Source organism: Polistes canadensis, unplaced genomic scaffold, assembly GCF_001313835.1.
Source record: "Polistes canadensis isolate GaletaPanama2010 unplaced genomic scaffold, ASM131383v1 scaffold_152, whole genome shotgun sequence".
In the NCBI taxonomy this organism is placed as follows: Eukaryota; Metazoa; Arthropoda; class Insecta; order Hymenoptera; family Vespidae; genus Polistes; species Polistes canadensis.
Window position 1 is genome coordinate 329,598 of NW_014569699.1, and position 15,457 is coordinate 345,054.

At 28.8% G+C, this 15,457-nt stretch overlaps 6 protein-coding genes across 7 annotated transcripts in view; 2 read left to right on the forward strand and 4 right to left on the reverse strand.

The window, feature by feature from the left end:
- Positions 1 to 346: 346 nt before the first annotated feature.
- LOC106788744 (histidine triad nucleotide-binding protein 3-like) lies at positions 347 to 1,675 on the forward strand. The gene is made up of 4 exons (XM_014752285.1): positions 347 to 720; positions 907 to 1,024; positions 1,119 to 1,312; positions 1,415 to 1,675. The coding sequence occupies exons 1-4, from the start codon at positions 649 to 651 to the stop codon at positions 1,448 to 1,450; spliced, it is 420 nt and encodes a 139-aa protein (XP_014607771.1). The 5' UTR covers positions 347 to 648; the 3' UTR covers positions 1,451 to 1,675.
- Positions 1,565 to 3,668, reverse strand: LOC106788740 (mitochondrial enolase superfamily member 1-like). The gene is made up of 6 exons (XM_014752282.1): positions 3,295 to 3,668; positions 3,089 to 3,191; positions 2,892 to 3,007; positions 2,666 to 2,820; positions 1,998 to 2,581; positions 1,565 to 1,916 (listed from the first exon to the last, which is right to left on the reverse strand). Exons 1-6 carry the CDS (start codon positions 3,373 to 3,375, stop codon positions 1,618 to 1,620), a joined length of 1,338 nt encoding a protein of 445 aa, XP_014607768.1. The 5' UTR covers positions 3,376 to 3,668; the 3' UTR covers positions 1,565 to 1,617.
- Positions 3,669 to 3,951: 283 nt separating this feature from the next.
- LOC106788738 (AFG3-like protein 2) lies at positions 3,952 to 8,209 on the reverse strand. The gene is made up of 13 exons (XM_014752277.1): positions 8,004 to 8,209; positions 7,567 to 7,690; positions 6,975 to 7,272; positions 6,804 to 6,897; positions 6,555 to 6,720; positions 6,333 to 6,468; positions 6,136 to 6,254; positions 5,781 to 6,056; positions 5,462 to 5,689; positions 5,131 to 5,357; positions 4,880 to 5,056; positions 4,583 to 4,801; positions 3,952 to 4,504 (listed from the first exon to the last, which is right to left on the reverse strand). The coding sequence occupies exons 1-13, from the start codon at positions 8,088 to 8,090 to the stop codon at positions 4,232 to 4,234; spliced, it is 2,424 nt and encodes an 807-aa protein (XP_014607763.1). The 5' UTR covers positions 8,091 to 8,209; the 3' UTR covers positions 3,952 to 4,231.
- Positions 8,210 to 8,233: 24 nt separating this feature from the next.
- Positions 8,234 to 12,099, forward strand: LOC106788737 (replication factor C subunit 1). 2 transcript variants are annotated; one of them, XM_014752276.1, is made up of 2 exons: positions 8,234 to 8,354; positions 8,880 to 12,099. In XM_014752276.1, exon 2 carries the CDS (start codon positions 8,914 to 8,916, stop codon positions 11,989 to 11,991), a length of 3,078 nt encoding a protein of 1,025 aa, XP_014607762.1. In that variant the 5' UTR covers positions 8,234 to 8,354; positions 8,880 to 8,913; the 3' UTR covers positions 11,992 to 12,099. The 2 variants fall into 2 exon arrangements, with proteins under 2 accessions (XP_014607762.1, XP_014607760.1); XM_014752274.1 differs by lacking the exon at positions 8,234 to 8,354 and adding an exon at positions 8,585 to 8,785.
- A 99-nt stretch (positions 12,100 to 12,198) lies between these two features.
- LOC106788741 (glutathione S-transferase-like) lies at positions 12,199 to 14,535 on the reverse strand. The gene is made up of 4 exons (XM_014752283.1): positions 14,404 to 14,535; positions 13,134 to 13,273; positions 12,868 to 13,035; positions 12,199 to 12,777 (listed from the first exon to the last, which is right to left on the reverse strand). Exons 2-4 carry the CDS (start codon positions 13,267 to 13,269, stop codon positions 12,470 to 12,472), a joined length of 612 nt encoding a protein of 203 aa, XP_014607769.1. The 5' UTR covers positions 13,270 to 13,273; positions 14,404 to 14,535; the 3' UTR covers positions 12,199 to 12,469.
- Positions 14,536 to 14,863: 328 nt separating this feature from the next.
- LOC106788743 (glutathione S-transferase-like) overlaps positions 14,864 to 15,457 on the reverse strand; it is a gene marked incomplete in the record, with an annotated part of 1,951 nt that continues 1,357 nt past the window's right edge. The window contains 2 exon segments of the mRNA XM_014752284.1: positions 14,864 to 15,276; positions 15,359 to 15,457. Coding sequence (XP_014607770.1) covers positions 14,969 to 15,276; positions 15,359 to 15,457 — 407 coding nt within the window.

Consider the following 15,457-nt stretch of genomic DNA (forward strand, 5'->3'; position numbering starts at 1 on the left):
TTTTATTTTTTAATTATTACTAATCAATCTTCTCCTTCAGCTCGACTGCCACAAATGTATTGCATATGTTATATGTTATATAATTTATCAAGCTCTCACCACACCTATTATATTATACATAAATATACATATATAAATATATATACTACTTATGAATATATGTACAGTTTATATATTTTAAATTAAAAACTATCGCAATCAGAAGAATGTTTTATCCCCATTCATTGTGACAACACAAACCGTTATTTAAATAAAATAATTAAATAAGTAGATACAAGAATTTAGAAAGTTCGATTTAAAAAATTCGACGCGAATCAAATTCAAAAAACCTCGCATCGCGCTGCGCATGCGTGCTACCCTTTCCAATTTTTATCAAAGTGCAGATAAAATCCGAACGAGATAATTACTTCATGGAATTAAACGAATAATTATCGCGATAAAAATTATATCGATTATTTTAAATTATTGTCGAACAATATTGAACTAACGCGAAATCGATAAAACTCGAAATAAATGTTATCAATAATATTTAAATACGTCAACGTTATATAAGTTTAAAATAACCTCAACTGTCAGTAATCGATGTGTGTGAACTGTCAAAATTAATAATTTTTATTAATAATAATATAATTCCAATTGTGTGTTCATATGGCTGCCGAAGCGCAATGTATATTCTGTAAAATAATTAGAAATGAAAGTCCGAGTGAAAAGATTTATGAGGTAAGTAAAATTTAATTTGTTAAAAAACAAACAAAACGAAAGTAAATTTTGTTCTATTATTTAATCTTGACGTTTGATCACCACCACTGCCCCCAATTTCTATTGTTGTAATGTACGTAAAATATTGAAATAACATTAAAAAATAATACTAGAAGGCGTTAACGATATGCATAAAATCATTTTTAGGATGAGAACGTAACGGTTATTAAAGATATCAATCCAGCATCTACTCATCATTACTTAATACTGCCAAATAAACATATACGCAATGCCAAAGAATTAAAACGTGAAAACGACGAGCTTTGTAAGCGAAAAGAAAAGTTTCAATAATTTTTTTCGTTACTTTTAGTTTACTGTTTGAAGAAGAAAAGTATTTGTCATGATTTATACTTTTATAGATGATAAAATGATTGCAACCGTTCAAATAATAGCAGAACAACAAGGACTCGATGTTGAATCTACCAGGACTGGTTTTCATTGGCCGCCGTTTAACACTGTACATCATCTTCATTTACATGTTATATCTCCCATCGAAAATTTGTCTTTTATTAAACGAGCAATGTTTAATCCTAATACTCCATGGTTCGTTAACGTAAGTATTAACGATAAATTATCATACATATGCTTGCATGTATGTTTATTAAAATAATAATACAATTATTTAATCGATGTACTTTTTTCTTTCTTATTGCAGACGGACTACGTGAAATCGCATTTACTAAAACAATGATACGTGATATGTATAATTTAATTATTATTGAAATTTTATAAAAATTTATATCTCTGTTATTTATACTTATATATATTAATTATTTCAATTTGATTGCATAATGTTTTAAGCAAAAAAACTTATTCATTTTATATTAAAACAATTAGCATTTTATATAGATTGTAATTTTAATCTATAAGTTTTGTATAATTTCCTTGATTAAATATACGTTGCCATTCTCTTCCATTGGGATAAATATAATTTAAAATGCTTTCATTTTTGAGCTTAGTCGAATAACCTGGAGTATTAGGCGGTATGTAACAAGCATTCTTAAGCTTTACCGGATCTTCAAAATGTTCGTGTTGTTGATCTACATATTCTATAACACGATCTACTATCGTTCCACTAAGAGATATGAAATCCCACATTTGAAGATGCTGAACCATTTCGCATAAGCCTATACCTCCAGCATGTGGACATACAGGTACTAAAAAGATAAATTTAATTGTATATTTATTTTTAAGTTAAATATAAAAAATAATAAAAATAAATAAAAAATAATAATTACTCCCAGTTTTTTTAGCCATAAGATAGACGGCTAATATCTCATTGATTCCACCTATTCTAGCAGAATCTATTTGACAAAATTGAATAGCTCTTGACTGTAACAGTTGTTTAAACATAACACGATTCGCGCACATCTCACCAGTTGCAACAGCTATACCAACAGATTTCAATTCGTTAGCAATCTTGGCATGACCTAAAATGTCATCTGGTGAAGTGGGCTCTTCAATCCAAACTGGTTTAAATTCCTTCAATTGTTTCATCCATTCTATCGCTTCCTTGACGTCCCAAATCTGATTAGCATCCAACATCAATTTATTTTCATATCCAATTATTTCGCGTATCAAGCGACATCGGTTAATATCATCTTTTATATTTTGACCGACTTTAGCTTTGAAAGAAGTAAATCCCAAATCTAAAAACTTTTTACAAAGTTCTTGAACTTTTTCATCGCTGTAACCCAACCATCCTATTTGTGTTGTGTAAGCGGGATATCCATTTTTGATTAAAAACTTTTCGCGTTTCATTTTATCCATTTCGTTATTTCTTAACATTTGTATTGCCTCTTCCTTTGTAATAACGTCGGTACTGTAAATAAAATACATTTCTTATATCTTCATTGTGTGATCTTATTCGAAATGAACTTTTAAATTTTCTGTGTAAAATGCTAACATGTATCGAAAATCGATAGTAGAAACTAATTGTTCTGGCGTTAGATCTACGAGAAGTTTCCAAACGGGTTTTTTTTCAATGCGAGCCCACATATCCCACAAAGCGTTTACTATAGCAGCTGTTGCAAGATGAATTACACCTTTCTCTGGACCAATCTGAAATCAAAATTAACATAAATGTTACGTTTTTTTTTTTTTTATAAATCTATGTAATTATTAACATATACCCATCTTAGTTGTGATTCACTAGTCAGTTTACGCCAGAACGATGCGAAATCTTTAAAAATATTTAAAACTTGTTGTCCTTTTAACAAAGTAGACAGAGATTCGCACGCCTTGACGACTAAAATTAAATAAATAATTCATTTTCACTCGAATAATTTTGATAATAAGCTTAAACAAATAAAAATCTTCTTCGTTTTACCTATTTCAGTTCCTCTACCCAAAGTAAATGTTAATCCATATCCACGAATATCCGTATTAGTTATTAAAATCACATACGCGCATGAATAATCGGGATCTTTATGCTACAAATAAAAAAAAGGAATGTCTTTATAAACACAATAAAATTTTTGTATATACTTTTCAATTATATTTTTAAGATCTTAATATAATATTTTATTTACTAACCATTGCATCGCTACCATCTGCCCTTAAGGATGTAGGAAATCTAATATCCTTAACTTCGACATCGACTATATTAATATCCATGATATGCTTGCCAAAATAAATCCAATGATAGAAGCAAACTGTATTTAATATATGCAGCGTGCAACGATACTAAATTGAAACTTAAGAAATAATACGTATTATCTGTTTCTTGCGTGAACATTTGCATAGATAAGTATTATCAGTTATTCAGATAATAATATTTAAGTATCAACATCAAATAAATTTTGTACGTAATACGAAGTAGATAAAGCAAATTTATACTTCGAAATTTCATGCCTTTGCTTATCAAAGTAAAAGATATATTAATATCTTCTATATTCTTTTTATATAGCCTGTAAAGATATATCTTATTAAATAAAAATAAACAACTATATTGTTCGTAATACATCGTATATATATATATATACGTACATGTATATTTTTCATCGATATTTATGATTAACTATTTAGTCCCAGGAATCTTTTTTTAAAAATTGTATCAACTAATGTCAAGCGGGACGACAAAATATCAATTTCACATTGCGTTTCAATAAGGTAGTAATTTTGACAATGAATCTGAACAGCATGATCACACTGCTTGGGACTTAAATGATTAATATTGAAATTTCCACACAACATGTCTTAGATAAGTATTATTAACGAAAAATGTAGAGAAAGTATTATATTACATGAATTATATTATATTTAAGTTGTATTTATAAGCAAACGTGTAATAATTGATATTTTTGTTTAGTTAATTAAATTAATAATAACGACAGCTGATGCAGCTGAGTATATAGTTATATACTATATATATCTAGCTTTCTTTAATAATATATTTTGAGCTATAATACAAAGTACGAATGATATACTTGATAGACTATACTTTGATGAAATAATACAATTAAAATCTCTTTTACGGTTGATTTTTAGTCACTTCAGTAGATGTGGCTTTAGTAGCCGGAGTAGGAGGTATGGTCTCTGGTTTGCTTTCCGGTTTTTGATCAGATTCATCTCTTGATTTATTCCATTCCTGTAAACCTTGTGGCAATGTTGTATCTTCTTCAAAGGAGCCAGTACCTTCGACGAATTCTTCGTACGTTGATTTTTCTTTGAAAGGTCTAGGTCCGATTAATGCAATCATATCGTCTCTATTTAAAATCTCTTGTTTTAAAAGATGCTCAGCTACCTATAAATTTATTCAAAATTATTCAAACCATTCTACAAGATGGATATCGTTAAAACTAATTACAGCATTAATATATACCTTAATTACATCTTCCTTATGCTTTGTAAGAATACTATGTGTGTGTTTATGAGCTTTATCAATTAACTGGCGGACTTCATCATCTATTAGTTGTGCGGTATTCTCGGAATAAGGTTTGTCCACAGCAAATTCACCTGGTTGTGGTCTTTGAAAGCTAACGTTTCCTACTTTTTCGTTCATACCAAACTGCACGATCTGAGCGTATGCACTTTCTGTTATCTATTGAAATAATTATTATTATAAATAAATTATTCATTATTTGAAATAACAAATTATTATCAATTATCTTTATGATACCTTTTGTAAATCATCACTAGCACCTGTTGTTATGCGATTAAAAAATATTTCTTCTGATACTCTACCTCCAAGCATTGTACACATTCGATCAAACAATTGTTCTTTCGAGTAAAGATATTGTTCACGTGGTAAGTATTGAGCATAACCTAATCCTTTTCCTCTTGGTATAATAGATACCTAAAAGATATAAAATATATTTATTAAGGTAATTGATAATAAGTAATTAGCTTTTATAAATTGTACAAAAGTACCTTCAAAATTGGATCTGCGTATTCCAAGAACCAACCTGTTACAGCATGACCAGCTTCGTGATATGCAACTGTTCTCTTTTCTTCTGGTTGTAAAACCTGTGTTTTTTTTTCCATACCAGCTATTACTCTTTCTATGGCTTGTTCAAAATGTTTTAGTAAAATATTCTCGTTCAAATCTCTGGCTGCTATGAGAGCTGCTTCGTTACAAACATTAGCGATATCAGCTCCTGAGAAATAACAAAAAATAATTTTGTTATATTATTATTTATATGAAATTTTATAATATGTACATATTTTTTTATTTTTTATTTTTATACATATATATATATACCAGTAAAACCAGGTGTCAAGGATGCCATTTTTCTAGCTAAATCATTTTTATCTAAAAGTGTTTTTAAACAGGCCAAATGAACCTTAAATATAGAAGCACGTCCTTTGATATCCGGTGCAGGAACATAAATTTGTCTATCAAATCTACCAGGTCTTAAAAGTGCCTTATCCAAAATATCCACCCGATTAGTTGCGGCTAAAACGACCACGTTAGTTGTTGTGTTAAATCCTGAAAGGGAGAGAAAACAAGAAATGTGTTAATACAAAATCTAATATTATTATTTATTTCAATAAAAAAATTAGAGAGGTTTTCTTTTTACCATCCATTTCCACCAAAAGTTGATTAAGTGTGTTTTCTTGTTCTGAGTGTCCACCAAAATTACGACTGCCTCTTTTCCTTCCTACCGCATCAATTTCATCGATAAACAAAATACAAGGCGCGTGCTTTCTTGCCATAGAAAACATATCTCTTACTCTAGAAGGTCCAACGCCAACAAACATTTCTAAAAATTCTGAACCTGATACAGATATAAATGGTACATCTGCTTCACCAGCAGTTGCTTTAGCAAGCAATGTTTTTCCTGTTCCAGGAGGACCTATAATAATTGTCAGTTTATTACATGTTCTATTTGAATTGTATCTATTATTTGTGTTATTAATAAAACAGTCGAATACCTGTCAACATAGCTCCTTTAGGGATCTTTGCTCCAAGATCTATATACTGTTTAGGATTTTTCAAAAAATTTACAAATTCCATAATTTCGATTTTTGCTTCTTCGCATCCAGCCACATCTCTGTATTTAAATTACGCATAGATAAAATCTAATTTATTATTGTAGATTAGCACATGATCAGAATTTAATATAGCTTACTTAAATCGAACATGAATATCTTTGGAATTAATTAATTTAGCAGTTGATTCCATCACACCACCAAATAATCCTTTTCTACGACCACCTTTTCCGCTTATCGCTTCCATTGAACGTCGCAACATGAGTAAAGCTAGACCTATAAAATCATATAATATAATTAATTAATATTAATCGTTTAATGATTAACTTTATAAATGAGCAATAAGTAATAGTAACAAATACCAAAGAAACATAGTTGTAATATATGTGTCAGTAGAGTCGATAGTTCTACTTCGGATTTATATATAATTGGAACATCATGTCCAGGTTCTATATTTAATTCTATTTGAATATTTTCTAAATTTCTTTCAAATGTTTCAGTGCTCCCAATATTGAACCATAGTGTATTCTAGAAATAACATAGTTAACTTACTGCTATTATATCACCAAATTAATATGATAATTGATATGATCAAATATTGAAACACTTACATATCCATCTACGGTATGACCAGGAATCAATTTGACTCGAACAAATTTTTTATTTACAACTTCCAATTGTTCTACTATTCCTTTACTCAAGTAACTGAAATAAAAATCGAGAAACAAAATGAAACATCAAAAAGAAGAAGAAGAAATCGCATAAGTCAAAATATTACTTACTTGTTTACAAATTCTCTCCATGTTGTTTGTCTTGAATATATATCGTCGGAGAATGCATAGAACAATGCACTTATAGTCGCTACAAAAATTAATCCTCCCCATATGTATTTATCATTATTGCCAAATGAGTTCCCTCCTTTTCTTTGCTGCCAGTTTTCGCCAAAAATTTTTTCCGTCCAATTAATCTCAGTATCTTTAGAACTGGACGACGATTGTTTACTCGATTGAGTATCTTTACTCGATGTACTCTCCGATGTTTTCTTTTCTTCTTCATTAATTTTAGTTTGTTTCCCACCACCTTTACATAAATATTAAGTTTATCCGCTTTAATTATTAACCCCTTACACTAAAACAATGTACAAGATTCATAATACGCTTTACAGCCCACAACATGAGAAACACGAATCTTATTCATGACAAGATCTACAGATACAACATAAGAAGAACAAGTCTTGTTTGCAAATATGATACGCAGTTCCATGCATTAAATTATAGCTCAAAGAGTTAAGATTGTTATTAATATTATTGATATTGACATCGCTATTAATAGAGGATAAAAAAAATTAAATGTATTTTTAAAAATATTAGTTACCTCGTTTAAAAAATTTTTCAAATCCTTTGGGATGTTGCTTGCACAACAATTTCCATTGCTGTTGCAATTCTTCAATCACAGGCATTGTGTAACATCTTTTTAGAATTGATAAATGTCTTTTCAACTGGAAAAGTATACAATTTGATACGCATAATATATTTATGCATTTATCGTACATTTTATTTAACATTTAAATAAAAATAAGGTGTATGCACAAATGTATATATAAAAAAGCAGAATATAATTTTTTCAATGGAAAAATACAAGATTGGAAAAGTGACAATTGTATCCATACAAAATAATTTTTATATAAACAAATAGAATATAATAAATTGATCGAAAATGATTTATACGTTTATTGAAATATTGAATGTTGCAAGTAATAATGTTGGTTATATCATAAATAAATTGTAGGTTATGTTTTATTAAAAACATACCTGAAATGTATCAAAGTGTCCTTTTTGAGCGGATACAAATAAAATTTTTTCTAATCTTCTTGCACACAATAACAATTGATTAGCCATAGTTAATATATATTAGATTAATTATTATTTCGCAAAATGATGAAATAATCCTTTCCCGAGGTAACTAATGTCGATGAACAGCACAGTACCGGCGGCAAGCTACCTTTTCAAGATACTGTACATGAAATATACACTGATTTACTAAATATGTGTGTGTATGATGTGTATATGGTACGGTTAAAACTAGATCTAGTAAGATCTCAAATATAAAATTTTAGATAACTTATTTGATTTCATAATATTTTCATTTTCTTTCAAAAATATGTAAGTATATATTTAATCGATACGATTCAGTTAAACTTTTCGATCCTTAATTAATTTTTTTTTTTATTTCATTCATTTTTGTAACCTAAAAATTCGAATTATTTTTTATTACTATTATTTTTAAAAAAAAGTAAATTAAAATGAAATTTGTTATCAGTCAAATAACTTCGTTAATATTATTGATTGTAAGATTTCAGTATAAATACAATAATTGTAAAAAGAAAATTCATTTTTTAAATGGTGAGATAATGTATACTCACTGTTTTAAATTAAATTTGCAATTTGGATCATTTGAGATGGATGAAAATTTGATATAATTATTTTTTGCAATGACAAAATAGAACGCGTTAATTTAACATATTTTGTGTGAGGAATAAAATGTTAGAGAGAAAATTGACAATGTTTTTTTGATTAAATGTATATATGTGTGGGTATGTAATTGTTTTGTTATTAAACGCGTTGGTTGATAGTTTAATGATTTTGTTTGTTTTCTTTTGTTAAAGATCCATGTATTATTATTTGCAGAATTCCGTATTTTCTTTCTATAAGGAGTTTAAAAATGCCACGTGATATACGATCTTATTTTACGAGCACTACTGTTAAGAAATCAAAGGATCAGTCAACAGATAAATCAGCTGATAAACCTACAATTAAAACTAAAAAAAGGGCAATAATATCGTCTGACGAAGAGGAGACAAAATCATCCTCTGTGGTAAAGCGTACCAAATATACAAAAACATTTAACAAGCATCATCTTTTATCAGACTCTGACGATGAGATTCAAATAACGTCGACTGTTAATAGTAAAAAAGTAGAATCAATTAATAATACCAAACAAGAATCATATGTCAAAGATGAATTGAAAAGCACTATTTCGCCAGCAGAAATGTTTAGTAAAGGGTCGGTGAGGCGAGAAACCATACAGAGAAAAATAAAGAAGAAGAACGAAAAGGAAGATGACAAACTTAACTTAACTAAGTTAAACACGAAGAAATTAGAAAAAGAATATTTACAAAATGTCAAAGAAGATGACAATGAGAAAAACAGAACAAATAATACGATAGATGATCGAGCAGAAAAGAAAACTAATAGAACTTCAAACGAAAAAAAGAAAGATAGTGTATCCGTCGATGATGAAATATCTTATAGAAAAATAGATACAAAACAAGAAGATAAATCTTCTGGTAGTAAAGAATTATCTTTAACTAATGAAGAGAATAACGTCGATACAAAAATGAAAAATTTTCCCAAAAAAGCATCTAAACGTCCTAAAGCTATTTCCACAATAGAAATAGAATCTAAAAAAGCGAAAAACGAGAATGCACTTACCAATAGTTCAACATTAGACGAATACGAAGAAAGAATTCAAATGAAAAAACAAAGTTCAATGCTATATCAGAAATATCTTAATAGGGGTGGAGCGAGAAATCCTGGTTCTAAGGAAATTCCGCAGGGAGCAGAATATTGCTTAGCAGGCTTAAGTTTTGTAATAACAGGAGTTTTGGATTCGTTAGAAGATGAAGAAGCTAAGGAATTAATAATAAAATATGGTGGTCGTATTTTGCATCAAGTATCGAGAAATACAGATTATCTCATAGTAGGTGAAGAATATGGACCTGCAAAAATGGCTAAGGCCAATGAGTTAAAAATAAAAAAAATATCTGAAGATGATTTGTTAGAATTGATACGAGAAAGACCTAAAGGAAAAGCTGAAGATATCAAAAAATCTCGTTCAAAATCTAAGGAAAATTCAATATCAAAGATAGAACATCATGAAATACCAAAACTGCAAAAAAGTGTTAAAGAAACAGTAGAACCTGTAAAAGAAACAGTAGAACCTGTAAAAGAAACAGTAGAATCTGTAAAAGAAACAGTGGAACCTGTAAAAAAAACTGTAGAACCTTTAAAATCTTTGGAAACAAAATTAGATTCTAAAGTTATAGCAAATGATATTGTAATAACAAAAGGTTGCGAAGCATTAGTTGACAAATACAGACCGAAAAGTACAAAACAAATATTAGGGCAACAAGGAGATAAGAGTTGTGTGAAAAAGTTGCATTATTGGTTATCAAATTGGCATAAAAATCGAAACAAGAAATATGTAAAACCTAGTCCCTGGGCAAAAAATGATGATGGAGCATATTTTAGAGCTACTCTGCTATCAGGGCCACCTGGTATTGGTAAAACTACTAGTGCTCAAGTAGTATGTAATGAATTAGGTTTCGATCTATTAGAATTTAATGCTTCAGATACAAGAAGTAAAAAACTTTTAAAGGAAAGAGTTTCCGAAATTCTATCTAATACAACAATAAAAAATTTCTTCACGGGAGAAAATAATAGTAAACACGTATTGTTAATGGACGAGGTTGATGGTATGGCTGGTAACGAAGATCGTGGAGGTTTGCAGGAATTGGTTAGCTTAATCAAATCTACGGATGTACCAATAATTTGTATTTGCAATGATCGTACTAATCCCAAAATGAAAACTCTCTCCAATTATACATTTGATCTTAAATTTCAAAAACCGAGATTAGAGCAAATCAGGGCAACAATGAAATCGATATGTTTCAAAGAAAATATCAAAATATCTACTGAACAACTCGATCAATTAATTGAATCAACTAGTCACGATATTCGTCAAGTGATCAATCATTTGTCATTATTAATTGATAAATTTGAAAATGTTGAACAGATAAAGTATAAACCAAATAAGGACTTAAAATTAGGGCCTTGGGAAGTAGTTAAAAAGGTTTTTAACGTTGAGGAACACAAAAATATGAATATTAATGAAAAAAGTGATCTCTTCTTTCATGATTACAATATAGCACCATTGTTCGTACAAGAAAATTATCTTTCAGTAATGCCTGCAACTCCAAAAACTGAATTATTAGAGAGAGTCGCGCAAGCAGCAGAGAGTATAGCATTAGGAGATGGCATAGAAAAAGCAATTCGAAGTAACAATGCATGGTCCCTTCTACCAATTCAAGCATGTTTTTCTTCTGTTATTCCTGGTAGTATGATGTCTGGACATATACAAAATCAAATTAATTTTCCAGCTTGGCTTGGATGTAATTCAAGAAGAAATAAGTTTGATAGATTATTACAAGAGATAACTGTGCACACACGTTTGACTACAGGTGTTAGTAAGGAAGCAGTCAATTTGGATTACTTAAATCATATAAAAGATGCCATTGTTAGACCTTTAGTCAATAACGGTACTGAAGGAGTAGACGAAGCAGTTAATGTTATGACACAATATCATTTGTTAAGAGAGGATTTAGATTCCTTGAATGAAGTTTCTATGTGGCCAGGACAAAGAAATTCAATTCAAGCAGTAGAGAGTAAGGTATTAGCAGCATTTACTAGAACGTATAACAAAAACTCTCCTGGCCTACCTTATTCTATTACTACCAGTAAGACAAAGAAATCTGCAATGACTTCGCAAGAAGATTTAGAATCTATAGAAGTTGTAGAAGATGATATAAATTCAGACGAAGAGGAAGACAACATTAATTTAGATAAAATGATAAAAGCAAAAAAGCCTACGGTAAAAAATAAAAAAGAAACGGAAGAAAAAAGTAGTAAAAAACCTACCGCCAAACGTGGAAAAGGGAATAATAAGAAAAGTAATATTTAATAAGGAAATATATATGTTTTGTGCTGCTATTGTCAATTGTTATTAAGTTCTACATGTACTTGCCCTGTATGATTTATAAAAATAAATCTTTCTACATGTATGATAAAATATCGTATAATATTATTTCTAATTAAGTTCAATCATTTTATACTTATTTTTTTTTTTAAAGAAATAATTTGGATATTTTTCTTATTTTAAAAAATATTATTAAAATGAGTTCTTTATTGATTATACAAAATTATATTGGAAATGTATCTCTTTCCAATTGTGAATACTTTAATAGGTTTAATTACATCGTCAACCTATGAAGATATAAACAAGTAATGAAAATACTTGGATCATATTTGTATATCTCTTATAGCGATAACAATCAATATTTGGATTTAATTATTATTAATTCTTCTCTCTCATAAATGTAAAAAAACTACATAGTTGTTTTGTTTCATCATATATATATAAGAGAAAGTTAATAAGAAATTTAGAATTCAGATTCGGGACGCGTCTCGACCCATTTTTTGATACTTGGAAGATTAAGAACCTTGTTCTGCAATGCTTTGAGATTATCATATTTCTCAATGATATTAGATTTCATCATTCCGTTAAGATAATCCAATAGAGCAACAAAAGTAAGATCTGCCCAAGTCAAAGCACCGCCAACGAAGTAACCTCCATTAGTTTTTACTTGAGCGTCCAAACGTTCTAATATGAATGGTACTACTTCCTTAGCTACCTCTAATTTTGCAGCCTTAACTTCAGGATTAGTTTCATAAAAATGAGCAGCGAGTTCTGAAAATAAAAAAAAACGTATGAATAAAATTCAGCGTTAATTAACAAAATAATTAACTTGATAGGAATATTGATATCAAAGTAACTTACTTGCACGAAGATCATGAATAGTGTCGACGGTAGCGTCGATCTCTAAATTTTCCCAGTCGTCTTTTCCAGCAAGTTTAAATTGTTTAGCCAAGTAACGACTGATGGCAACAGATTGATTGATTTTCTTTCCATCTACTTCCAACATGGGTACTTGTCCAAAAGGCGTAGCTACGAAAGAACAATTACAACATTTTTATAATCATATTAAATGTAAAACTTATTTGCGTTTTATTTTATATATTCTATTCTGTACATTRTATGCTTACTTGGTTTTATTTTAGTAGGCCAATCATTTCTGTCAAAACGAACATCTTCAAATTCGACTCCAGCATAGCTAAAAAGGAAACGGATTGGCTCAGCCAAAGCTTTTACTGGGAAGTAAGTTAACTTATAGGAAGGCATTTTTCTGAAAGAAAACAAATAAATATATATTAGTATAAATTAAATCAGTAATTATGAAACTTTGTCTTCGAAAATTTTATTTTAGAAATTAATCAATTGAATAAAACTTTAATATGATTAGTATATATTATTAAAATACAATAAATCTGTATAAATAAATGTAAATATATTTATATTTAAATTGAATACAATTTATCGATTATTGGTAACCATTAATCGATAATCGATGGTCGATGATTGGCTATAGGTAATCTTTTTTTCTTTTCACCGTAGAAAATTAAACTAAGAATAAAATAATAATTAACTCATCATATAGATAACCAGATAAATATGGTTAAGATATCAGATATCAGATAAAAAAGATATACATTTCTCAAAAGATTTCTAAGTAAATAAAACTTTCGAGAAATTTCTATTAGGTAATGGATTTTTTAATTACCTAAAGTCGAAAAATGATAAATCATTGTGCTGATTTTTATAATCAGTTTTTCACACAATAATGATTATTCTTTCTTGTGTAACAATGATATTTGAAACTTTTATCATTACAGTCTTATATTATAGTATAATAGAAATAAATAGTGATTAAGATAATTTAAATATTTATATATAAAAAAATRACTAGAATTAATTTGAATAATCCGCCATTTTTTCATGATTCTTAGTAAAATTAACTACAAAATCCTATTTAATAAATATTGTCAATTTATTTATTTAACGCTATTTCGTTAATCAATAATTACAAAAGTATGTACTTCAAACATTTTTATCGAATAATTTCTAGCTGGGCGTGTCATATTGTACTATCTTGATTCTATTAATAGAATTATAGATTTCAACCTGTGTAATTTCGAGTATTGCATCTTTCGGAGTAACAAACCGATATAATATTAAGTTATACAACCATTTCCGTCTGACTTTGACATCGAGAAATTTCGTTTAATATAACAATGACTGTATATAATTATAATCGAATAAATAATATATACGTATATATAAGTAAACGTATAAATAAGTTACGTATAAAATAAGTTAATCAAATTACCGGTTATGACAAGAGGTCATCATCTAAAGTACATTAATATCATTAAAACAAATAAAAAAGAAAAGTATAGAAAATTAAAATGTACTTACAAGTTTTCAGCTAATGTACAACAGTAAACAGCGATGGTAGAAATGTAATAGATCAATTCGAAAGGATAGCTCTTAAATACTATCGTGAACTATTTCGTATCTCGTTTATCGACTCCCACCAATGAATAAATCGAATTTATATCTTATCACACCCTTCATCTCTCCCCTAGTCGACAATCTTCTCAAATAATGAAGATGCATCTTAATGCCGCCATTTTATAACTATACCAATCACCGAACGAGATAAACAAGTCGGAAAATTTAAAATTATTACAAAGATGCAAATGAAATCAATTCTTTATCGATTATACGAAATTATGTTAGAAATAAATCTTTTTCCTATTGTGAATACTGTAAAAAGTTTAACTAAACTGTCAACCTTTATCAAGGTACAAGAGAATATTGAAAATACTTTTATCATCTATACATAAACTCTCTTACAACAATTAAAATCACAATACTCGTATATATTATTTATTTTTTTCTCTCATAGGTATAGAAAAATACATAAGCTTTTTGTTTTATAATATATGTACGATTATATCAAAGGAAGTTAATAAGAAATTTAGAATTCAGATTCGGGACGCGTCTCGACCCATTTTTTGATACCTGGAAGATTAAGAACCTTGTCCTCCAATGCTGTGAGATTATCATATTTCTCAATGATATTTGATTTCATCATGTAGTTAAGATAATACAATAGAGCAACAAAAGTAAGATCTGCCCAAGTCAAAGCACCGCCAACGAAGTAACCCCCATTATTTTTTACTTGAGCGTCCAAACGTTCTAATATGAATGGTACTACTTCCTTAGCTACCTCTAATTTTGCAGCCTTAGCTTCAGGATTAGTTTCATAAAAATAAGCACCAATTTCTGGAAAAGTGTATGAATGAAATTCAGCGTAAATTAACAAAATAATTAACTTGATAGGAATATTGATATCAAAGTAACTTACTTGAACGAAGATCATGAATAGTGTCGACGGTAGCGTCGATCTCTAAATTTTCCCAGTCGTCTTTTCCAGCAAGTTTAAATTGTTTAGCCAAGTAACGAC

Coding starts and splice junctions, on each gene's coding strand:
- LOC106788744 (XM_014752285.1), top strand. CDS start 649: ATGGCTGCCGAAGCGCAATGTATATTCTGTAAAATAATTAGAAATGAA. Junction 721..906: donor CGAGTGAAAAGATTTATGAG/GTAAGTAAAATT, acceptor AATCATTTTTAG/GATGAGAACGTAACGGTTAT. Junction 1,025..1,118: donor ACGTGAAAACGACGAGCTTT/GTAAGCGAAAAG, acceptor ATACTTTTATAG/ATGATAAAATGATTGCAACC.
- LOC106788740 (XM_014752282.1), bottom strand. CDS start 3,375: ATGGATATTAATATAGTCGATGTCGAAGTTAAGGATATTAGATTTCCT. Junction 3,192..3,294: donor CAGATGGTAGCGATGCAATG/GTTAGTAAATAA, acceptor TTTTATTTGTAG/CATAAAGATCCCGATTATTC. Junction 1,917..1,997: donor TATGGCTAAAAAAACTGGGA/GTAATTATTATT, acceptor TTATCTTTTTAG/TACCTGTATGTCCACATGCT.
- LOC106788738 (XM_014752277.1), bottom strand. CDS start 8,090: ATGGCTAATCAATTGTTATTGTGTGCAAGAAGATTAGAAAAAATTTTA. Junction 6,255..6,332: donor GATATTCATGTTCGATTTAA/GTAAGCTATATT, acceptor ATTTAAATACAG/AGATGTGGCTGGATGCGAAG. Junction 6,057..6,135: donor TAAAGGAGCTATGTTGACAG/GTATTCGACTGT, acceptor CAATTATTATAG/GTCCTCCTGGAACAGGAAAA.
- LOC106788741 (XM_014752283.1), bottom strand. CDS start 13,269: ATGCCTTCCTATAAGTTAACTTACTTCCCAGTAAAAGCTTTGGCTGAG. Junction 12,778..12,867: donor TATTCATGATCTTCGTGCAA/GTAAGTTACTTT, acceptor TTTTATTTTCAG/AACTCGCTGCTCATTTTTAT.